The 24824-nt window shown below is 40.1% G+C and overlaps 1 protein-coding gene across 4 annotated transcripts in view; it reads left to right on the top strand.

Annotated features, from left to right (window-relative positions):
- Positions 1 to 2: 2 nt before the first annotated feature.
- PMS1 (PMS1 homolog 1, mismatch repair system component) overlaps positions 3 to 24824 on the top strand; it is a 47581-nt gene continuing 22759 nt past the window's right edge. For 3 of the 4 annotated variants that reach the window (XM_068948319.1, XM_068948321.1, XM_068948322.1), the window contains exons 1-8: positions 3 to 57; positions 1023 to 1172; positions 2334 to 2487; positions 4913 to 5095; positions 7249 to 7351; positions 9027 to 9190; positions 20249 to 20365; positions 24199 to 24321. In XM_068948319.1, coding sequence (XP_068804420.1) covers positions 2356 to 2487; positions 4913 to 5095; positions 7249 to 7351; positions 9027 to 9190; positions 20249 to 20365; positions 24199 to 24321 — 822 coding nt within the window. In that variant the 5' untranslated portion in view covers positions 3 to 57; positions 1023 to 1172; positions 2334 to 2355. Of the gene's footprint in view, positions 58 to 1022; positions 1173 to 2330; positions 2488 to 4912; positions 5096 to 7248; positions 7352 to 9026; positions 9191 to 20248; positions 20366 to 24198; positions 24322 to 24824 lie in introns of all 4 variants that reach the window. The other variant, XM_068948320.1, reaches the window with a different exon arrangement.

The following is a 24824-nucleotide window of genomic DNA, read 5'->3' as shown; positions in this document are numbered from 1 at the left end:
GCGGGGCCGGGCCGGGCCGGGCCGCTGGCGGCGGGAGCGGCGGCGGCGGGGGCGCAGGTAGCGCGGCGGCGGGGCGCCGGTGTGCGTGGCGGGGGGGCGGGGAGGGCGGAGCGGGGCCGCCGGCAGCGGCGGGAAGGGGCGGCCGGGCCCGCGGCGCCGCCACCGCGGCCTGCGCCACCGCCGGGCCGGGCCGGGCCGGGCAGGGCCTAGCGGCGGCCTGGGCTGGGGGCGGGCGGCGCTGGGCGTCAGGGGCCGCTCCTGCGATTTTACGTGAATTCAAGGGCCGCTCTGGGACGGTTTTATTCCCGGTTTTTCCTCAGTTTTTTTCTTGCTCAGCTGGAGGTTTGTCTGAACGCACGTGCCGGCGGGCTCCTGAGAGCGGCGGCGGCGGCTGCAGCGGGTGAAGCTGCAGCTGTGACTGTCAGGACGTAAAACACATAACTGCGAGGGGTAGAGGGTCGCGTTTGTCCCAGTTTGCCCAGCTGCGCGTAATGCTGCAGCTCTTCAGAGGGTGCCTGTGGCCGCGGTAGCTGTCCTCGTTCAGCAGGGTGAAAGGAGCGCGTAAGCGAGGCTCCCAAAACACAGAAGACATTAAGCCCTGCTGCTCGAGACGGGTTATGCTATGTTCGGTCAGCGAAGAATCGTGGTTGCGGGGTGGCTTGCGCAGAAACGCGTGTCTTCTAGCTAAAAGTAGGCAGGGGCTGGGGTGCATGTCCCCAGGTAGCAAGTACCAGAGATACCTCCCTCCCTGAAACCTAGGCAACGCTACAGACCTGTCCTCCTGCGTAATCTTCGCTTTTGGCTCTGCGTCCTCTAGATGTTTTAAATTAACCTCTTTGTAAACAAACGCTCTTTCATTTTGTAACATTTTCCCTTGCAAGGTGCGGGAGATCGAAGATCCAGCCTGGCAGAGTACTGAACACGCTGCGTGTGCGTTGCTTGCCTGCAGGACCCCGCTTCCAGCGGACTGTGTGCGTGTCACCTTTTTTTTTTTAATTATTATTTTTTTTTCATTTTGGCAGGGTGAGCCCCAGGAGCTCTGCTGAGAGGATGCGTCAGTACTTCTGCGGTTTGGTCAAACACGCGTGTGTGACTACACTTGTTTTTGCTCTTTGATCTGGTGAATAGTGGCCAGCGCTGTGCATGACGGTTTGAGCCCAGGGAGAGAAGAGGTATCGCAAAGCCGTTCCCTCTCTTCCAAAACACTTGCATCAGTGACACCTCATAGAAAATTTTTATTCGCAATGTGCAGCTTTTCTGCTTTAAGATCCTCCCTTGTCTTAGTCACTGTTCTTTAATAACAATATCCAGCTCCAATCTGGCATTTGTCATTAGTAAATCGTAAAACTTCACACAGGAGTCCTTATATCACGTTGAATGCATGAGGAAACTTGCTTTTCTGAAAATGATTAATATTGGTGTTTCATCGACAGGAACTCATCTTCTCATGTTCCTTTTCCACTTTATTTGGTGAAAAAACGCTTTGTCAGATCTTGTAACCACATCTGAAAGGAAAATTTCTTTTGAAATGTAAATAAGTATAAATTGATTTTTAGCTGCTCATAGAAAAGTTCTGATTCTGCTTCCACATCAAGACGTTGTGGGTCCTTTTTTTTCTCCCTCCAAGTAACCATGTGTTTTGTTTTGTCTTCTGTGTGTAAAGAGTGGCACTCTTTAGAAGGATATCAGCGTGGAAAAGTGTCCTGTAATTGTTATATCAGCTCCACGTACCTGCAGGATAGTTGCGCTCCGTGACGTTGGCTTTCCCCCCTTGCCATGTGCTGACTATGTCAGGAGGTGCAAATCTGGGTTTGCTCCGTCCTCCGCAAATGCTCAGGTCCTTTGGCAGGATGCTGAGCGTGCGGTCAGAGGCCAGCCACAATATTCGCCAACAGGTCACTTGGACTGAATTGATCAGAAAACCAGGACTGCAGCGGTCATTGGCCCTTTGTTGTAAATGCAGCTTTGTTCCGCAGAGAGGAACATCATGCTTGTATCGTTCCTGATGTGTAAAGAGCTGTCGAGCAATGCTCTTTCTCCCCTCGTCAGCTGAAGCCACGGCCTGGAGACTGCTCCCTGGCATGCTGCCTTACACTTTTTTTTGTAGAAATTTAGTCTGCTTAAAATAATGTTTTCTAGTCTACAGCTCCATGTACCATTTGTTTCTTACACGAGTCAAACACCCTTTGACTTCTGTGCAAGCTGGATCCTAGTGTATCTTGAAAAACTTGCTCTATAACGTGTTTATTTAAAAGTCACTGAAAAACAGTTCTTTTAAAAGGTGTGTTTGTAATGTACTTTTTGCAATCTTTTTCTATTATCTTTCTAAGCAGCTTCTCCAATTCTAATGCCGTGATGAAGCAGTTGCCAGCAGAAACTATTCGTCTCCTTTCAAGTTCTCAGGTGATTACATCAGTTGTCAGCGTTGTAAAGGAGCTGATAGAAAATTCCTTGGATGCCAGTGCCACAAGTATTGATGTTAAACTGGTAAGTCGTCTCTCTTAATTTTACAGTTATTACGGAAACTGGATCTCAAATAAGATGTGGGGAAAATTGTTCCACTGGCAATGTGTTTTTTAGGGTATAGTAGTTTTGTGGAGGGGTTTGATATCATTTATACATATATATTTTAACCTCAAATGAAAATGGTCTAAGCTCAGTCAGTCCCCTTTAACATTTTTTGAGGCCCCACTGGAGCTCTAAGGCGTATTTGTGCTGAATGCATCTTCAGGAAGAAAATGCTAACTTCTTTAGTACTTCTCTTACTTACAATTTACTTTTTCTGACTAATAGCTTATTTTAAAAGATGTTGGACTGCTGTTTCACTGCTAGACTGGTGTAACTGGTTCTCACTATAAAATATTGGCAGCAAGATGAAAATGGAAGCTGTGGAAAAGGTTTACGATATCCACGTTAGACGTTTTTGTAATATAAATCATCATATGCTTCCTAATCAGCATGATGTGCTCTGGCTACTTTTAGCATTTCATTTTTATGAGATATGTTTAAAAGTTGGCATATCACTCAAGGATACTTTTCTGAAACAAGAAAATACTGGCTGTAATAGACAAAAGTTGTGCTTTTCCTCCAAATTTGGAGAATAGCAAACTGATCAGCTTTTCTTCCTTCCAGTAGTATTTCTGACATTTCAGTATTTTGTCAACAACTACGTAGTAACGTTATCTCCTACCTAGTAAGAAATTATGTTGTTACAGTCTGTATAAATAGATGTATCCAGAAATGCAGTCCATTTCTTTTTCTACAAGTAACAGTGAACATATAAGCTGTTCTCAAGTTACCAATCAAAAAAGTAAATGTTAGACCCAGTTAGTTAGTACTTGTATTTAAGAGAGCAGTATAATTTCTACTTGCTCCTTTGTCTGTATCCAAGTCACAAATATCACTGCTATCTTTTCTGGGTAAGTCTCAAGCGGTTTCCATCTGAGTATGGTTTCCTGCGGCTGCTGAGGAAGATGCTTTTGTTATTTGCCTTATCTGAACTGATGTGCAGATAAGAACTACTCTGTCCTCACAGTGATCTGTGATGACCTGTACCTTCCCAATATTCAGACTGCATAATATCTTGCTGCATGAGTAACTTCAAAGAGAGTAGTGTATGTACAGTTTTGAGGATAAAAGAGTCAGAATCTGATCTTGTCGGCTGATCCCTATTAATGGAAGCCAGCAGAAAGTTTTGGAGCCTTCAGTAACTGTTAGAGCAGACCTTGTCTCTTTTTCTGGGATGGTAATACAGAACTTTGCTGAATGCTACCCAGTGCGAGTTTCACAGAGCAATAATTGGCTCTCCATAGTGAGAAGTCCCAAATCAACTGAAGAGCAATTTCAACCATAGCCATTGCATAAGTCATCTGCACTACTGTTATTCCTTGTCAGTTCAGCCCAATCCAAATGGCTGTATTTCTAAAACAAATAAATGATACATTACTTGGCTTTACTCTGGTTGTCAATGACTAAGTGAGATTTGCTGATCACTGTGCGGTGGGTACTAGGGTAGCGAAGAATACCTGCAACATGCGCAGCTATACTAAATAATATTGTAAAACAGTGGATTCTTTTTCTGGATTTTTTTGTGATAAGAATATTTTTGCATTAAAATGTTGTTTTTGCTGAGTGAAACTTAAGTAAGATTGAGCACACAAGAGAGCTCAACAATCTCATTAACTCTGGATTGGTTCCAAGTCCAAGTGTGGAGGGGCCTTCTGACAAATAAGCAGGAAGAGCTGACTTCATGTTCTTGATATTTCTTAAATAAAAATATGGGTAGAACATAAATGTAGAAATGTCTTCTTTCTTCTGAACACCTCCCCAGCCCTGCCCCAAATATCCCGTTTTCCTGCAGCCTAAGCAGGTTTTAAAAAAAAAAAAAAAAAAAAAAGAAACAGATTCAAATGTATTTTTTTCTAAATTTTCTCCTTCAAAATTTTACAAGTTGTGGCCCACTGGCTTTAACGGATGCAGGGCTGCATTTGCAATTTGAAAAAATCAATGCCAAACAGGTAAGAGAGGTGAAAAAGAATGCACAGTCTTTAGTTTTCCAGCCATAGATCTTTTTCTGAGCTTAGGTTCTACAAGTTTCAAGGTAGTTAAATAAATAAATAAACTACTTCCACAAACATAAATAGGGTAAAATTGAAAACTGGAATTATATGCTGTTTCCAAACTACAGGGTATAAAATACATAATTTAGCTAGAGAAGCCATCACTACAGTCTTAACATGTATGCTTTTTTTTTTAAACTGAGACATTTTCTGTTTGTTCCGTTTCTCCAATTAAGCAAAATTCTCACTTCTGTGTTGATGGCTACACGCTGAACCCTCAGCTGTTTCAAACTTGTGTCTTAATTTATTTGGGTTGCTATTTTAGTGTTTGATATGTTTTTGTCCTCTTTTAGGAGAACTATGGGTTTGACAAAGTAGAAGTGAGAGACAACGGCAGTGGAATCAAGGTTGCTGATGTTCCAGTTATGGCAGTTAAACACTACACCTCAAAAATAAGCTCTTCTGAGGACCTTGAAAGCTTGACAACATACGGTTTCCGTGGGGAAGCCTTGGGATCAATTTGTTGCATATCAGAGGTGAGAAGTTGCTGTGAATGTATCAGATCTTTTGTGTTTTTTTGTTGTAGGGTGTGTGTGAGTGTCTGAAAACTATATGAGAATATAAGTGCAAAGACTCGAAATTGTTCTGGCATCCTGTCAGGGATATGTTTTCTGAACAGTTTGGTTTGTGTATGCTGCCTTTTTTTCCCCCTAGAAGTCATGTCCTATGGTTAGAAAGCAATGTGGATTTCTTGTTAGCGTCAGTCCAGCCTCTCTGTTGTATTGGTTTGGTAGCTGGTGGTGCTGCGTTTTCTTCCCTCCATCAGAGCAGGTCAGAATACTTAGTGTTTCCTTGTCCTTTTCTTTTGCATCAGAGTATAGATAGTTGGTTCCTTAGAACAGTCGCTTATCCTTTGCGATTTTATCTATCGGAAAGGATAACGTCCGAGAGAGTGGCTGAGTTTGCTGCTTGAGTTTAGCTAAATCAAAATGAGAAAGAAGAGGTGGTGGCCAGCAGAAATCACTTCAGAGGACTGTCACGTCAGAGAACTGATGGTCTCCGTAGCTGCAGTTTCAGTGAGGGTTTTTGCCTTGATGTTATCTAGGTGATCAGCAGTCATGGGATCTTGCTGGGCTGCATATTGCTCCTTGACAGGTACGTAACTGCCGTTGCACAAACGTGTTGTTTTTCTTATGAGTAAACAGGAACCTGCTCCCTGTCCTGAGTCTGATCCATATGTTGGTGTTAACAGGACTGGCTGTGACAGTGTATGGATAATTAGGAATTAACCTTCTGACCATTTAAATAAATTGGTTCAAAACCAACTTCAAAGATGATCAAACCATTAAGAGCACAGCATCTATGAGTTCCACTGCGCTCTGCCTTTCTGTCTCCATGCTGTGTCACAGCCAAGTTTTGGGTTCTGCTTTTTAAGTCTCTGATGGATCAGATCCTGCAAGAAGGTAGTGATATCTGCGTCTGCTTGGAACCACTGACTGTCAAGGTCAGGAGGGATGTTAGAGGATGGGAGTGCTCCACTCTGTGCTACCTTGGACTACAGTCGTGTTACCCTAAGCAGGGCTGGTCTGTGTGTTTGGACAGAGATTTCCAAAGAGAGATGCCTCCAGAAGTATTGGTGTTTTGACAGATGATGACAGACCTTGATCATGGGTTTGTTCTGAGGAGTTGTGAGAGTAGGATGCCGTGTCTTCTGAGCATTTAATCAGCTCTGTGGTACATTTCATAAGAGAGAGGAGGTGGCCTGAGTGTATTATGAACTTTAATAGGTATTACTTTAATTCTTGGCTCAGTAATTATGTTAATTAAGCACTCCTGGCCTTAGTTGCATTCTGTTTACCTAAACTGCCCCCTATAGTTTCAATTAAAAGGTACTATATTATTGGCCCCTAACTCGGTTGTGTAATATTGTCATTGCCAATTAATCAGTTACTGTTTTTTTCTCTTCGGAGGTGTGGTTGAACTCAGAATTATTCATATGGGAAACTAAAATAAACCAAAATATCCCAAAGCTCTGTATGAATGATAACCTTTGTGTCCTTCTGGATGGTTATAGAGGCTTTATCGTTCAGAATATTAATATCTGAACTCAAGGAGCTGCAGGTTTATTAAACTTCTGGTGTGTGATTGGTCTTGCTAAAGCTGATCTGTGTATTACCTGAATAGCTTACAAAACATATCACTACTGATTGCTAGATATGGTGGGTGTGGAAAGATAATACACTGTTTGCTTGATAATAGTGGTTATGTATATGGTATCTAACATGAATTAAGAGTTGTGATCCTGTATCTTCTCTCATGAAGGACGAAAATGCAAAAATATCAATTGATTTAGTTGTTCAAATCTATTGTGGTTAGAATAGAAAATATGGAAGCGTGTGTGTTTTAGATCTTAGGGCTAGCTATGCTTTAGGTAGCGTTGTAATAGAAACGTGTGGCTTTTAGTTAAATAGTTGGAAAAATCAGATATAATGCAGAATGTTTCTGTGACTGCAAGTAACACCAGTGGAAGAAATATTTTATAAGCTCATTAAATGTAATTGTTATAGCTAAAATAAGTTGATGGTGAGAATGATAGCAAAGCTTGTTTTAAAAAAAAAAAAAAAAACCATTCGGAACTTTGTGAATTTTTGATTAACACAGATTTTTTTTTTTTTTTTATTCTTTATAGGTTTTGATCACAACCAAGACAGCTGTTGATGACTTCAGCACTCAGTATGTTTTGGATAGCAGTGGGCATATAACTTCTCAAAAGCCTTCCCATCTTGGGCAAGGTAGGATATCATTATTGCAGTGTTGCATTGCGAAACAAGTATTTTATGTTTCTCTGGGGCTCCATTTCATGTTGAAATACCTGTTCTCTACTTAGAGTCTGAGTATGAAGTCTTAGTAGTTGTAAACATGTCTTGCCTTATGTCCGTCAATTGAGAACATGTTATTAGCATAAGAAATAATGCATCTCAGAAGTTGCTTTAGACAGTAATTTGAGCTGGCAGAGCTCATATAAAAGCCATAAAAATTCTATGCCACAGGTGCAGGCAAACTTACTATGAAAGATGTATGAAAGGTTTCTTTGGGGCAGAGGTTTCTTTCAAAAGTTTCTTTCTGTACAAATCCTTGCTTAAAGGAGGAAGAATTGCCATACTGTATGAAAGGGAGTTGCTGGAAACAGTGTGCCTATAGGACCCAGCAAAGTCACAGTTCTTTGTAACCTGCAGGGAAGGGTGTGTGCACTTGAAATTCCTGCTGCATGTTTATGTGAAAAATAGATGTTGCCCTCACCTCAGCTTTGGCCTTGGTGGTTCAGACTTGATGCAGGTTTGGGGTAGCATTTCCTCTGCTCCATGCTCCGTTCAGCTAATTCTTGCCCAGTGAGGACCGTTAAAGACCACTGTATACTTCCATTCACATTTCAGCAGTTCTGTGTTCTCAAAAAATAAACTGTTTGTTCCTTTCTTGTTACTGTAGTGTGCTTCTGGAGAAGCAGGTTAAAGTTGCATCTATTCTCACCCTTAGTACATCCTAGCTGAGCCATAGATGCGATTGCTGCTTGCCAATATTCTGCGCCCATTTGGCACCACGGCTGACTGCCCTGTGTTTTGTATGGGCAAAGTGGAGCCCTGCTACCAGACTTGCCTCTCTTCCTTGTCTGCCTGCTAGCCGGCAGTAGGGAGCCATTTGGTCAGAGGCTAGCTGCCTGGAGCTAGTCGTTGGACAGGTACTGAAAAAAGAGTTGCATCTGAAAACTCCACAACATGGGATTTGGACTTCCAGTTTTAACTGGAGAAATTCTTTTAGGTTTAGGCTGTAGTGCTTTCCACAGCTGGAAAGCCTGTTCTGGAGGCTGAGTTGTGTTGACATGGTTTTGTCAAAGCTGTGGGATGGTTGACTGCTATTGAAAAATGAATTCTGTGGTGTCTGTTTAATACTTTGTAATGTCCTTTCAGTCTAGGAATTTGTGTGATTGTATTGGTAGATTCATTCTCTTGTACAGATTATATACTATGCCATGAACTATGCAGAGGTATCTAACCATTCAGGTCTCTATGCAAATAATAGTGAAGGGCTTTAATGAGGATATGTATTCCCCTGCCTCCTGGTATATCTGATCATGTTCTGGTCTGTTACTCATTTCAGGAAGGAAAGTTAACTTAATATGCACCAAAAAGTCTTTAGCTTTTTTTAGTGGCTGATTCTTACTACTGTCAGGAGTGCGGAAGAAAGCTTCACGCTACAATCATAACTAAATGAAGAAAGGGGTTTGGAGCTTGTATGTATGTATTTTGGGAAGATGACTGCTAACTTAGTATATTTTGTCTTATTAGGGATTATCTGCGTGCAGCTGAATACAGACAAGTCTCTTCCAGTAAAAATAAAGTTTCCTTTATATCCAGTCAGTGGTATGCTTTCAGTGTTAACTCTGCTTGTTTTTTTATCACCTGCTTGCAGGTACGACAGTAACAGTCCTAAAGTTGTTTAAGAATCTTCCTGTAAGAAAACAGTTTTACTCAACAACTAAAAAATGTAAGGAGGAGCTGAAAAAAATCCAAGATCTTCTGACAGCATATGGCATCATAAAACCAGACCTGCGGATAATCTTTACACATAATAAGGTAATAGTGAATTTTTCTGTATCAGCCATCATAAGAATCAGTTTCTGATGAGTTTATGTAGTTCACCGTTGCTTTACTACATAAAACCTTTAATTCCTAGGACTTCTGTTATCACGTTTCTTTTGGACTTCCACTTCGTTCTTCCCTCTGTAAATGTGTTTACCTATGACGGTTACAGATCTTGACCCTAAGCTTCTGAAACTCAGAGGAGACTCAGATCTGCCTTAGGGTTTGCTCCAGTGGATACTAGGTTAGATATATGAAGTGTAAGAATTATTTTACATGCTGGTAGTTAATAAAGATGTTTGTGTTCTACAGAACAAAGTAGTGGGATCTTACTAGGCCTAAGGGGCTGATCAAGTGTTAACCTAAGCTAATTGAATATACTCTTGAAAATGTTATTTGGCTTACCTTACCTGGGTAGACACTGTAGCACGTAGAGGTGGTTTGTTGCATGCTGAATAACTGGAGCTCAATACACAATGATGGCTTCATTTTAAAAAGTTAAAAAATTCAAAACAATTTGCCACATTGGTTCAAATAAGAGTAACATATGTTATAACAACAAGTTTTAGTTGGACTTGCTGTTATTTATTTAGACTTGGGAGTACAAATTAAGAGGCTACTTGGAAGGTACTTTGAATTCACGGGCTGCTGAATCTTACAGCACAGCTACAGAAGCGACACACTGAGCCATCCTCCTTTCCCTGAGCCCAGTTTAATGTAGCTAATTCTGTTGGCTCTGCTCCTGACTTTGACACGTGAGGGGAAAATTATGCTAATGAATTTCCATTTTGCCACAAAGTAGAGGGTGATGTTTTATGGACAGATCCCTTGGCAGTTCTTCTTCTGTTCTAAAATGCTATGTTAATTTTGCTCTTTTCCCAGTTTATGGAACATTTTTGATCAATTAGACTCTTCATTAACTAAACATTCATGCTTCAGTTCCCTTCCAGTGGAAATGATGATTGACTCTGCTTTCTTGAGAGGACAGCATCCTCTTCTGGGGTTGTATAACATGCTCTGATTATATATATGTGTGTGTAATCTTTAAATATCCAAAAGTAGATATTGCAAAGAACCAAGAAGCTAGCCCTGTGGCTGTAGAATTAGTATTCAGAAACTGAGTAAGTATAACTACTTTCAGCGTTTCATTTGAGACTACAGAAAGTTTGAAACCAGAGATCTTGGAGGTGTGCACTTCTTAGATTGTGTTAATCTCCCTGACATATCTAGCAGTGCTTCACAGTATTGGTCTTAACTGTAGAGTCATAAAACTAATTTCATCTCTTATTGGTGGTTTTTGCCCTCTTTGAAGGATATGATATAATTATTCTGCGGTTAAGGTGGGGTTTTTATTTAATGCCCTTGGCTACTGCAAGTACAACGTGTTGCCCGTATCTTCCACTGACTTTTTTGGCCCCCTCTGCGTCACCTGTAGCTTATATCTTCTATTACAGATCTTAAGTTTGATATGGTGAATTGGGAAACATCTTGTGTCTTGTGACTGAAGGAGGAGTTGCTCAGTTGACCTTTCTGCACGAGACATCTCTTGCATGGTTACTTATGGTACTTGTGTGATCTTTTCCAGTGGAAATTCCTGTTGCTGCCTCTGGGTGATAGGAGAGAGGTTTGGGAATGTGTTTGCTAGGTAAAACAGCAGTGATTTGGGAAGAAAGAGGAATGAGGAAGGAGAAGGGCTGCAGCAGTGAGATCACTATAGAGAAGTTGCAAATTATTTTTAATTATGTTTTGATTTCATCCTCTTTTGATTTGATTAGACTATTACATGTCTTATTTTTCATTTTTCTATGTTTATTTTAATACAGTAGAAATTATGTGCAGGAATCTGATCACACCGCTTTTTCACACTACTTGCTGCAAAAATGGCATGGAGGGAAGCACAAGAGTAGCCACTGCATGTTGATTTTGGTGTTGGCTGTGCTCAGGTGACAAAGTAAAATAGATTCCTGCAAACTTTTAGCTTTATAAATTTATTCTGGGTTTCAAGAGTATGGTTCTTTCACTGATATTCAGCCTTTTGAGCAATGGTCTGAGTTTGCAAAATCACTCTTAACGCTCCTTGTGTGATCTAAACCCCGGTGAAAGCTAAAGTAAATGCAGAGATACAAATGGCTATGTCTTACCAACCTGTCCTTTTGCTCATGAACAAGAAGGGACACAACCAATGTCCTCTAAACTCTATTGATTTTGTTGGAGATAAGGGTGGTAAAATTCATTATGAGGATATTTTGTCACCAGAGTAACTCATGCAAACGTTCTGTTAAGAAGACATTAAAAAAAATTTTTTTTTTTTTAACAATGAAATTGCACTCTGAAGTCTGGTTAAGCTCAGCAAGTTGGAGGAAAGAGAAACCGTTAGGTAGGGAGAGCAGTGGCAGGATATACGTACGTTGTGGTTTACAGAGAAGCAGAGATAGCTGCAAGTCGTTGTGATCATGTAAGCAAAGAACTTGAGAACATATTAACAATTGGCATTATCTGCTGTCATGCATGATATTCCTTCAGGCTAGTAATCTTTTGGTTAGAGGATGTTGCATGGATTTAAAATGAGTCTCTGATACAGAACAAGGAGAAGAAAACAAGATTGCTTGAACTGGCGCTACCTACCTAGTGAGAGGGTAGTAGTAACTGAAAAACTGTCTCATTTAATAGCTACTTGAAACTCATTTCAGGTAATAGTCTCAACCCAGCTTTGGAAGAAAAAAATCCATGTTATAACCCAAACATTTCCCAGTTTCTGGAAAGATATGACGATATACCTGTCCTTTTAGCTTCAGAGGTAAATTCATCAATACACAGTTTGGGTAGGCTTGTCTGGTAAAACAAATCAATATAAATGATGTCTGTAGTCTATATTTATTCACTGTGGTGGTAGAGATGGTGCTAATTTTACGGTCTTCATTTTACATCTTATAAGTTCATTTAATTTATTAAAGAAAAAAAAAAAACACTGCTCAGACAGGTTTCAACACAAGAGGTCGCTCAGTAGCTATTGCTGATCTGGGAAAATCAAGGACTAAAATCCCATGGAGAGTATAGTCTCGATGTATGTGTAAATGTTTTAAAATAGTCTGTAAAATATTTTAAAGCTGTGAATGCAGATTCCTGTGTTTCTACTGCTGTTGTAATTCCTTGCAAAATAAAAGTTATGTATCGCATTGTACTTTTTAAGAAATTCAAAATTCTCTAATTCCAATGCATAGCAACTTTGAACAGGTCTACACGCATGTATTTTACGGTAATATCACAGGACATGAATAGTCTTCCTTCATATGCTAAATATTGTCATTAAATTGTTATTTCAGATCAGAAGACATTTTTCCTGCAGTGATCCTACAGTGTATTTGTGCTACTATACTCTACCGCTCTACTGAATAGGATTGCCTGTGATAGTTCTTTTTTTTTTTTTTTTGGTTACATTTCTTTTTGAAATGTACTAGGAGAATGAACTGAGTTCTGAGAACAGCTCTATTTTTCATGGAGCTCATGAATTACATATTACTGAAAAAAATTATATGGCCAATCATTCAAAGGAGTTCCTAGAATCCCAGATTCTTGAGGCTGAGCCAATACTTTCTGTTGCAATGGAAGAAGATACACGTCAGGATCAGGTTCCAGGGCTTAAAAGAGCAAGAAGGTAGCAGAGATGAGGTAGTGCAAGACGTGGAAAGATGAGTCAAAAGAGTAGTAAGGATAGTACAATACAGTATATTTCAAAGAAAACTTGCAAATAAGTGGCAAAACCAGTACTTTAACAAAAATCCTTCTTTTAAGTCCTGCATTTTATAAGAAATGAAAGGAGTGTGAAGGAAAGCATAGTTCTAGCTTTGCTGAGGAAGAATATATTGTATTACGAGGCTGAAACTTTCATAAAATTTTGAGGTTAGGCACGTTGAACATGGTTGTCCAATTGATTCTAGCAGAAACTCATTTTAGAAAATCAGGTCTCTTACTGAGCTGTTGAATGTGTGTGCATTTTTAGGGTCCGCAATGCATTGCATGTTTTATTTCCACCACTTTTTTTTTTTTTTTTTTTTTTTATGGTTTGCATTTTGCTGCCTCTACAGGTTCTGGAAATTATTCTTGCCATTGTACCACGTTTCATATCTGTTTTACTCTGTATGAAAATATTGCCATTAAATGTCAAGATTTTTTTCTGTGAAGAACCACGATGCTCTTTGTGCCCTCAGGTTGTTTTCTAGTAAGAAAGAAAAATGTGTGTCCTTTTATCAGTCATCTTAGGGTTCATTTATAGTGTACTTTTTGTCAGTGAATTTCTGAGATAGGAATTACTCGATTACAAACAAAACATTCTGAGCAGAAACAAAAGTATTAGCAATAAATAATGAATCACTTTGGAGATCAACCCTTGAAGTACTATTGCTATTTTGACAACTTGGATTAGCTGGTGTGCCTTCTTTTTATGAAGGTTTATCCTGCCAAGACATTCTTTGAATACTGATAATGTTGATCCTCTTGCCAGTATGGTTATGTTAGAAAGAGGTATTTTTCTTCTTTCATCACCATGTTCCTTGAAAGCATATTGAATAATGAGACAGCCAAATGGAAATAATTTACACGAGTATTCAGCAAGTTTATTTAAAGTTGCCATTATCTGAAGGAGTGCTCAGAACATTCCAAAGTCAGCTACTGTTGTCAAATCCTTCAGCCCAAAATGCCACGTTCTAGCCACTTAGGAGCTGTGGCTGTTTTTTACACTAGGTGGTGGAGGGCTTTTCCCTGGAATGACAGTTTCCGTATTCTTTCCTGTTTAACATCAGCAGCCCTTGGCTCAGCCTTATAAGCATGGTGAACATTTGTATGAACAGATACCGGTGTTCAAGAAATGCCTTTGCGTGTTGAAAGACTGATGATATGAAAGAACTTGAATTCTGTTTGGTTGCCTGAATCCCATGGACACCACGGTGAGAGAGGTGTTTCAGATTGCACCCAGTCACTGTACCTGCTCTAACAGTTTCAGGTATAATAGGGCTTGATCAAGCTATGGCAAAAAGGTGGTTTAGGTGGTACCATACACAACTGCTCCCATATCTTGCTCAGGGCACAGATGGGCTGGAAGCAGACTCAATATTAATTTCCCAGTTCCTTTTTAGAAGAACGTGCGTAAGGCAGGAACTTTCCTGTTGTTCCTGGGCGGTACTCTGAAGGCTCGCACAGTTCTCTGTCTAGAACTGTTTACTGTAGCTCCAGAGAAACATGACCTAGAACTCCTGGGTGCAAGCGGTCCATTTTAGAGCTATTATTGTAACTGGATGGTGTTCTTGCCCAAACCTGCTTTGCATTTTTGGTTGGTGTTGGCCTCAAGGATGCCATGAAGCGATGAGCCTAACTACGTACCATGTGGGGAAATGGTAATTCAAATATTAAGAAGAAACATTTTATTTAAGGTTTGGAAACAGTCTTTTTTGCAGGTGTCTAGTGCCTGACCTTGTTTGGTTTCAGTGATTTAACATTTCAGTTCTTTTTGAAGAAATGTCACTTGATTCTCTGCTGTATTCTTTTTTTCCTTTTTTTTTTTTTTTAAACAAGTTTCCTCTTATTTCTGAAGTTGGATAATCACAGCCTTCTACAGTCTGAGCCCTCTAATAATAAGTGCTTTTTTGAGATGGAGTAACTAGAATTGTGCATTAGGGTAAGCTTACTATTTTTAATAATTGAATTGTAATACTTTATTTTTGAATTCATTTATTATGCTTCCAATCATTGTAATAGCTGCATATTAAAAAAAAAAATCTGCACTGTGCAGAAACAGCAGCATGTAACCTCTTTCCTGAGTTGGAAGGGCTACTGCATTTATTTTGATGATGCTATAAAACAGGAGTGCGATGATGATTAATTAAGTCCCTCCCTAATCTGTGTGTCCCCTAAAGGGGAGTTATGGTTAAGAATCTGCAGTGCTCTGCAACCAACCTGCCTTCATGCTGACCTGGAGCATAGTTCAGTCTTTACTTCCACTTGCTGTTCAGCGGCTTTGCTGAGAAAGCCACACAGAGAGTTAATTATGGTGTTTTCTGTGATGTGGACACCTGTCCACTAGGAAATGCGCTGAGACCCTCAACTCAGTTTACGTCAGCCAGTGAACAGCTGCCAGATGGTAACAACTTTTGGTCACTACCAACCTGGCTGAATTTGAACTGGTGACCTAGAGGTGAAATACTTTATATCCTATTACTAATTCCTTGAGGTTTCCAGTTTCTCATCCATCACACTTTTCAAATGACAGCACCATATATGTCTGAAATCTCAAAACAATTACTGTTTCAAATATGCAGGGCATGTTGCAGTACCCAAGATGTGCCTTTAGCTCCTGAAAAGCTTTCAGGTTCGCTTTGTGTGCTTGAGAAAGGTTAGCAGAAGAAGGATGCTTCCAAAACTTTCTGGGAGTTTTCCCTCTTTGTTAGCAATGTACTTTGTTACAGGTATGTTCTCTCTTGCTTTTACAAAAGGCTTTTAAATCCTCCCTCTTTTTTTTTTTTTTTTTTTTTTTTAATAGAATTCACTATAATGATGTTGCATCCTCTGAATAACTGTTTAGGGTTAGAAACTGTGATTTTTGAAAGGAGTTGAATTATTTGGATTTTTTTTTTCTTTCCTAATACAAAACTGGAATTTCTCTGACTATCCACAGCTGAACTGGTGCGGTTAAAGCAGCTGAAAAACTGACAATTCTCTCTGTCGTGTTTGTACCTCTTGAAAGCTGCTGAAGAGATGTTACAGCAGGAAGCTCCTTGGTTCCTGTTGTATCTCTTGGTTCCCCTTGTAGCTTACCTTCCAGCTCGCGAGTCCCGCTGCCAAGCCGCGCTCCGCTGCGCGACGCTCAGGAACGCCTTCCCACTGGGAGGGTGCGCTGGTGTGGCAGAAGGGAAATCTGAGTAAGCTGTTGCCAGTGCAATAGGCATTAACTAAAGCAGGAAATACTTGAGAATTTGTAGGATGAACAGCACTGTGGAAAATTACTGTCCTTCGGCCTGTCGCAGAGCAAATCCCTTTCCTAGCTGTAATGCCTGATGCCCGCAGAGATAGGTGTGGTGAGTGCATCTAACACGGGGAAACCCGCTGCCTTGAGTTGCTCCGTTCCAGCCGTCTGGCAGCAGTTGTATCCCCATCATTTATAAAGTGGATGGGACAACAGATTCCTCAGAGGCCAGTGTAGAATATTTGAGGAAAATAGTTATGGTTATGTAGAGTTGCATTATTTTTCTTTAAGCTAAATTGCAGTACTGCAATTGTTCCAGTTTGTATCTCCCCTTCACAGGTAGGCAGCAGTGTTTTCTTGGGGCCTGATACACTGTTAGGTTTTAAGTCAGGAAAGCTACGGATCGTGTTGGCCCAAGCAGTTAGCTCTCTGAAGCGAGAGCTTGGATGCTGGGAGGGCAGGAGTTTTGAAGCCTGTGAAACAAAACGATTAGCGAGACTTTGAAGTACGCCGTCTTACAGAGCTATGACACGTTACGTTTCCAGTCTACGGTTCACGTTCAGTGCTGTGCCCTGCTAGAATTTTACACCCTCAAACTTTATTACAGGATAACTAAAACAGTGATTATCACAGAATAAAAAAGAAAGTCAGTCATTCTTTGGGTAGTGAAAATAAGGCATTAACATGTCACCTTCCATTCAAAAATCTTGAGGAGCCAAGAAGGCTTTGTTATGTTCCTGCCGTTACATAGTAAGGTAAACTGAAGGAACATGTTTAACTCTCAGAGACATTGTTGCACTGAATTGGGAACAGTCAGCAGCAGCATCCTGTCCCTAGCGCTAATGCAGATTTGCAGTTTTTTTTTTTTTTTGGTGTGTGTTGGCAGACCATTGTGGCTGCTGACAGGACTTCTAAAAGATAAAGGATAGTTAAGAGCAAGTATTGGCCCTACTTTTTCTGTCCTTCCTTGTTGTCTTTGAGGAAACAAGTAACAAACAGCTCTTATTTTGACTAGTGACCTATCCTAGGGACCCCAGTGGGAAGAACTTGCATGCTCCAATCGTTATACTTTTCTTCAAGGACTCCCTTTGGGCTATAGGTATGCATCCTGAATAAACCTGCTCTGTGCATGCGTGTATGTTGTCAGCCAGCACAAAATATGCGTATGCATATATTCTGGATTTGGGGGCGGGGGGGAGAAATCACACACACACACACACACACACACACACACACACACACACACACACACACAGACTTGCTTGTCTTCTGTATGTGTGGAATAAATTTTATATATGGTACAGCTTTTTATAAGAGCTCATTAATGTAATCCCCCTCAATGAAACGAGGAGGGAGATGGGGTATATTTGGCTAGTTCTGGCAAAACCTAAGATGGTCCGTATGTAATAATATATCTTTGAGTAGGCTGTTTTTGCAGTGTCATCATACTGACTAGAGTCAGATTCTTCCTTGGCCCATCCTGGACACCAGGTTTATATGACCTAGAAAAAAATATGGGGGGGGTGTGTCTCTATTTTTAGCTTAACTTAAGGGTATAATCAAGGTTAAAAAAAATAGAGTGTTGCAGGACCCTCATGGAAACTGACGTGTTCTGAAACGAATGGCATGGAAGGGGCACTGTCTCTTGACACCTTGTATTTATTTTTTTCTTTTAAGCCTGTTGATGCATCTGTAGAATCTAGAAAATAATTTTCTTTAGATTAGCAGATATTCCTGTGTTGCTCTTTTGTAATACACAGTCAGGCTTAAAAATGAATACACAGTTTATACCGCATGTACTTAGTATAGAAATTTAGGAGTTGACTGTCCTCTTTCATATGTGGGCTTTAGTTTAACCTACAGTGGTAACTAGTTTGTAAAATTTTGTCTGTAATTTCTAATATTAATATTTGATAAATAACATGTTAATTAAATATTCTCTGAACTTATTAACAGTGTCCACTTTTACCAGGATTGCATTTAATAAGTTCTCATGTTCCACAGCTTTCTTAAAAGCAGTTTACCGAAGTGATCTTTTTACAGTCATGAGTATCAGCCGTTCAGCAGGTCAAGCAGTGTAATAACAACCTTGCATTAATCAGCAGCTAAGATTTATATCTGTACCTGTGGCATCACACTGGTAGAACCTAAAATAAGCAGCATGATGTTTATATTAGTCACGTAACAAGCATCTTTCTCAGTTTGGTCACGAGCATTTAATTTGAAATATATCTAGTAAAGAAAAAATTGTTTGGCACTTTGTGTTTCCATTTTAAGTAATCGCTTTTAAAATAGAAACAGTACAGGATATGTTTTATAAGATGAGCTCTAAAGGAGGGAACAAATTCTTTCATCACTCCAAAATGACTTTGAGGAGATTTACAGCAGGTGTAGCGAGAGGCGGGAGGCAGCGTCCCGCGGGCGGCCCTGCTGCAGCCATCCCTCGCCTCTGGCTGCAGCATGGGCTGGGGCGAGGGCACCGCTCCCGCGGACCGCTGCCTTCCTCCTCCTCCTCCTCCTCCTCCTCCTCCTCCTCCTTCTCCTCCTTCTCCGCCTTGTCCTCTTTCCCCCTAACCCCTTCCGGCTTCCCTGCCTCCCCCTCCAGAAGCAGTCTTTTGTGTTGGCGGGGATGGCAGAGATGTGATCGCAGTGCAAGTGAGCTGTAGGTGAGGTAGAGGCGGGCAGGACTGGGACACCCCTCCTTGCAAGCAGTGCAGAGTGTACATGGAAATGGAAAATTAAGGATTGGGGGACAGTTTTAGGCTCCACAGTCTCAAAGCTTTAAAATTCCACCTGTCCTGTAAGAAGGGAGTATCGTTTTACAGGAGCACCGTGTTCTTCAGTGGCATTCACCCTTCCAGGCCAGCAAATATCCTCGCGGACAGGTGGAATTTTAAGGCTATGTATTGCATTTCTTGAGATTGGTGCATGTGTGTTCTGTGCTCGCTCGCCATGCTTTCCCTTAGCAGCCTGCACCAGCCTACCCTGAACTCGGCTTGAAGATATTGGCTACCTAGCATCTTTTCAGAACATTTATTTCTAAACTAGCATTGTAATGTCAAGTTTCATTTGCAACTTATTGCATTTTTTTGCTTTTGTGTTTGAATGTTGCACGTTGAAATACACTTAGTCAGCTGACAATGACAAATAGATATAAAGCAGATTTGATTCTAGCAGTCTCAGTTGCTCAGAAGCACTTTTTTTGGCTATACAGTGGTAAAAGTAAGCAGATTCAAAGTTAAATTTGTGGCTATTTAATACAAGACTTCTTATCAATGAGAGAAAGAATTACACCTCCCAGAGGAGTTAATACTTTCTGTATGTCTAAGTGGACTGAACAGGTAAAATTTTTCTGATGCAAGTCACAGTTCATACTTCTTTACTATGTTTTTCAAAAGCTTCGCAACGGTATTGCAAAATACGTAGATAATAGAGCAAGCTGTCCTCCCCCTTTTTATTCTTCTATGTTAAAATATTTTGCAAAGTGTTCAGTGAAAAAACAACTATTTGCCTTATGACTGCTTCTGTAGAAACTACTTTCCTTTCCAAATAACAGGCTTGTGATAGCTCTGATCTGGAGACTCGGGGTCTGTCAATGGTCATCTGATATCCTGATTTCTACCTAAATGGCTTATCTTTTGAGTACCATTAAGTATTGCAGTGCCCAATTTCAAATCCTGACCAACGTGCCAGAAACATGTCATATTTATATGCTCAGTAAAATCATACAGCTTCCTGCTAGATGAGTAGTAGCATCTAAGAGAAGTAGCATTTTTTATTGGTTTGTTTTTTAGCAATTATTTGCTTCGGTTGCAGAAGTCCAGATTAGCGTTATAACATGCATAAATAATTGGAAACACTTTCCTTAATTTTCTGATCACTGCTCATCTAAGCAAGTAATATAATATGAGAAGACATGCCAAAAAGTACCATATCGTGTGTGTTAACACTGAAAGTTGTGAATGTAAGAGGGTCAAAGTACAGAATGTTACATATACAGTATGTGTGCAGTTGCGTATACATGTTCATAGAAATGACTTGAGTTCAACTAATATAAATATAATGTCAAAAATTTGACTCTGTGCCATTTGTTTCAGGCAGTTATTTGGCAAAAGACCAGGGTGTCAGATCACAAAATGGCCTGTATGTCAGTTCTGGGAACAGCCGTTATGGGCAGTATGGTACCTTTTCAACACTGCTCTGAAGACCCTGAGGTGAGTGTAAGCTTCTTTCTCCCAAATCCACCTAAAGCCTGTCAATGAAGTGCTAAATCAGTATTCAAAAAGAAGAAGAGATTTTACGAAAGAGAATATTATCTCCAGGCTGACATCTGATTAATACATTTGATTCTTTTACTGCTCTCTCTGTAAAATTAATTGGTTTGGTGATTGAAAATGCACTCCAAGAATCATCTAGTCAGGACTCATGTGGCACTGATCAAATGGCAGTAAAAACAGTTGTGATGACAAATGCAGAACTGCTGATTGCTCAGAGCTGTCTAAGTTAGGATTCCTGGCCCGGAGGCAGGTTGTGGTCTGACTGATATATAAGCATTTATGTCGTTCTTATCCTCCTGGCCGCTTAGCCTTTTATTCTAAAGAATATCCTCTTGGTTTCAGTTATGGGTACCTGAATGGTAAAATGAGCAGATACTTATAAAGCAAGTTATGTAAAATTTCCACTCAACCTTGATTTCAAGGAAATACTAATTAGCTTTGAAAAAAATCAGTGCACTGAGCTCTCGTTGCTCCTATGGACATTAAGGAGACAGTGTCCCGTGATGTTATCCTCTCTGCCATATTTTCAAAACATTTTATTTGTTCTACTTCCATTTTTGTCATAGACATTCTCACAAAGGAGAGTTTTACTCTTTCTGATCCTTCAAAGTTAATTTTGTTCTGTATCTTATAGCAATAAATCTTGACCAGAATAACATAGATGAGTTGAATCACCCTCTGTAAAGTCACAATGTCTATTAAGCCCGACTTGTCATGCTGCAAGAAATTGTTTTTTCAGACGACTTGTATAAGTTGTCAAAGTTATCTTGAGTTTGTAAGACTGCTTATAGTGTATATGTGCAGGGAAACAAATAAGTGGTGTTGCTTCTCAGTTTACGAATTTTTTGATGTCCATGTTGGAACAGAACATCTAGAAACTGTTCTCACCTGAATGCCCGCTGGGGGTGTGCCCCACGTGACAAGTGCTCTGAAGGGAAGACATGGGGGTATTTAAAAGGGACTGGTTGGAAGGAGGCAGTCAGGTCTCACGTTACCACTTTGCTATATCATGAGGCATCCATATTCCTTGAATAGAAGTTGGGGAACATTCCATCTCTCTCTCTGTCTCTAAATAGTGTGTAAAATACCTCATGTATCATTTATAGGTGTATACATGATCTATATGTATTGCTCGTATGCAAATCTACATTCAGAAACCATGGACGTTTCTAAATTAAGCAGCCAAAGACCGTGGAATGACTGAATTAAGGTTATCTAATCTTAATTAAGGTAACCCGAATCTTTGTCCCTTGTGTGCAGATACTGAGATAGATATTCAAATGAAAAGTAGCATATGCTACCTTTTCCCTCCCCATCAGGCCCATGCTTCATTCAGCTTCTCCCAGACTGGAGAGCAGCTGTTTGAGTTTTTTCCTCTCCTACTTGTTCACTGTGTGGCTTCGTACTCCGCTTACTGCAAAGTCTACTCTGAAGACAAAATTGGTGTTAACTATAAACAGCTCTGTAAGCCGTGCCTTGTTAATTGCCCAGTTAAAACTTCTGCAACAAATGATCCAGGGGTTGTAAAGACTGGCTTCTTCAAAACGTCTCCGTTCTGAGCACTGAATGAAACGAGAACAAATTTCAAGCTAGCTCCAAAGCATGCAAACCTAGGAGATACTCAGAAAATAAATAGGAAATGAAAGAAAATAAAGAAATGATACAATTTTTAACATGTACAAAACAGCATCTCAGCTTTTCATGTCCCCATTTTTGGAAACGGATGGATCCATTTTGGCTGAAAACTTCCACACAGGAAGTTTTCCTAATCTCCTATAAGCACCTGGCAGATACAGTTTTTCTGGGAAGGCTGAGTTGAGCAAATACGTAAGCTACTGGGAAAATGTAAGTACTGGGGGAAGAGTTTATGCTGTCCACCCAACATAAATACATTTTAACACCTGTATAAGGTTTTTATTATGAAAGCATTAACAATTGATCTAGTTTAAAAACAAAATTTCTTGACAATTTTCCCATCTTCTTTAATTTTGTCTTTATAAAAAACGCACTTTCATATATGATAATTGTAACAATTAAGACCAGTTCTAGAAATTGTAATCAGCTTTTAAAGAGCATGCTGATATTCCACATGACTTTAAATAGTAACAGCAGTCAGCCATTTCTAAATCTGGCAACTTCTTAAGTGACTTATTCAGAGACTTTCAGTTTTGTTTTAATGTTGTCTGTCTGTAAAAATATTTTTTGAAGTGAGTGACTTGTTTGTACAAATATTTGTAAATTTGAAGAGGAAATGGAAGTACAAAGGAAGGACATTCGGATGGGATGTGATAAAGTTGCAGAATAAAATCTCGAAGTGCTGCATGTTGTTTTCTATAATCACCCACCAGACATTTGACACCTCTTTAACTTGACCAGTGGTGTTTGGTTATGTGCAGCGTTGCTGACCAGATCGCTCCAGCTTTAGCACGGTACGCTTATTGCAAGGTCAAGAGGGAATAAGGGAGCGCGTGAATAGGTAACTGGGGTGATATAGGTGAATGGGAGGGATGGCCAAATCGCAGGGATTTTACTCTGTTTCAAATGCGTGGTAGTTTGATTGTAAGTAAACACAAACGGTTCTGCCAAAAGAAAAACTAAAGATGCTTGATTTCTGTGGTCCACCCTGCTACCAGAATCTTCTCCCCACCCTTCCCATGTCTCCAAAATCCTCATCCTCACTACACCCCAGTCTTCCCTTTCCTGTTGTTTGAGCAAGTGGCTATAGGGCAGTATGTGGGCTGCTTAGCAAATCAGCACTTAAACGCTGATGGATCCTGTCTTTTGAAAAGTTACATTTGCCTTTTCCTCAGTGAGGTCATTATTTTGAGGCTCTTTTCTCCAAACAGCTGTCAGTTATCACAGAAATTGTGGAAATATAATCTCTTTGGGATTTCTGCTTCTTCATCAGATTGAATTGAAATTGATCCAGCACTTTCAGTTACTTGGTGGGGGAGAAGGGGAGTGATGGGACAGACGGCAACAAGTCACCTGTCTCATTTTGGCCTAGGAAAAACTAAGCTAAAGATAAGCCTAAGAGAAAAAAAATTAAAACTTGGAGTTAATGTCAGGCACTTAAAACATGTGATTTTTTCCTAGGCTCCGTGGCAGTGTCCCATGCTCACAGGTTCTGCTGGAGTCTGGGAATTATGGGTGATCAGCAGTCTTGAAAGTCCGATGATTTGGATACAGGTGGTGTAGGTAACTTCAGGTGCCCTGAATAAACGCCTGATGGCAGGCTATTTAAGGCTCTGTGTGTAGAAAGGAATGGACTATAGATATTTTGATTTTCCCCATCTGAAGTCATTTACTACTTCCTTCACCACCTTGGGCAGCAACACTTGCCTTTAGCTTATGTAGGGATTGAGCTGGCAGTCATCAGGTCTGCAAGTATAAAGGTGGCGTCGTTCCCTGGAGCCCTCCGTTGTACGCAGCCCCCAGGGCTGATTTAAGGATGAGAAAGGAAGAAAGGGGAACTACCATTGTTCTTCTGTTCCCCTCCGTAAATGTCACATTGCATCGCTTTGTGCAACTGGCACTCCATATGGGAAATTTCTCAATAAATTCATCAGGGAAAATAGGTGCATCCATCCTTCTTAACTTTTTTTTTTTTTTAAGTACTTTTATTGTTTGAATCATAACTTTCAAGAAGCAAGGCATGTGTTTGACTGGGACACCTGTGCAATTTCATTTTAATATTCCAACTCTCCAAAAAAGCCTTTTCGGGATTCTCTTTTAATGACCTTTGTATTGTACTTATTTTATTATTACAGATACATCTTTCTGGATTTCTCCCAAAAGCTGAGTCAGACAGTTCTTTGACAAGTCTTTCAAGTTCAGAAAGGAGTTTCATTTTTATAAATAATCGTCCAGTCCATCAGAAGGAAATACTGAAGGTAACATCTTCTGTCTTTTTAGTCAAGGAATAAAAACTTAACTTCTTTGAGGACAGAGAGACCTATTCTATCAGCAGCCTTTTGCCCCCATAAAATAACCAGAAGAAACTCATTACAGATGAAGATACTAGCATTTACAATAGAAACCTCTTTCACAAGTTTGATATTTTTGGTCTCTCAGTTCTGTTACATTTGTTGTGTTCACTTACGACCACAGAGATGGAGGTTATATTTATAGCTGCTTGAAAAAATACAATTTCAAATGTTCTGTGTAAGGAACCAGAATAGTTGATTCTTTCTTCATATTAACCTAACTCCTGGGCAGTTTTCTCTGAGGGAACTTTAATGCGGTTTCCTCTAGGAGAATTCTTCTGAAAATGAAGTTGTAATTGTCATCTTCTTTCTGTGGGCTTATCAAGCAAATATGCATACTTTCCCTTTAAATTTGCATGTGTATTCAATAAAAATGAAAGTGATAGTCCACTAGTATTGGCTAGGGCTAG

This window comes from Struthio camelus, chromosome 6 (genome assembly GCF_040807025.1).
Source record: "Struthio camelus isolate bStrCam1 chromosome 6, bStrCam1.hap1, whole genome shotgun sequence".
NCBI classification, from domain to species: Eukaryota; Metazoa; Chordata; class Aves; order Struthioniformes; family Struthionidae; genus Struthio; species Struthio camelus.
The sequence above is the reverse complement of the archived record's forward strand: the minus strand, read 5'-3'. Positions and strand labels throughout refer to the sequence as shown.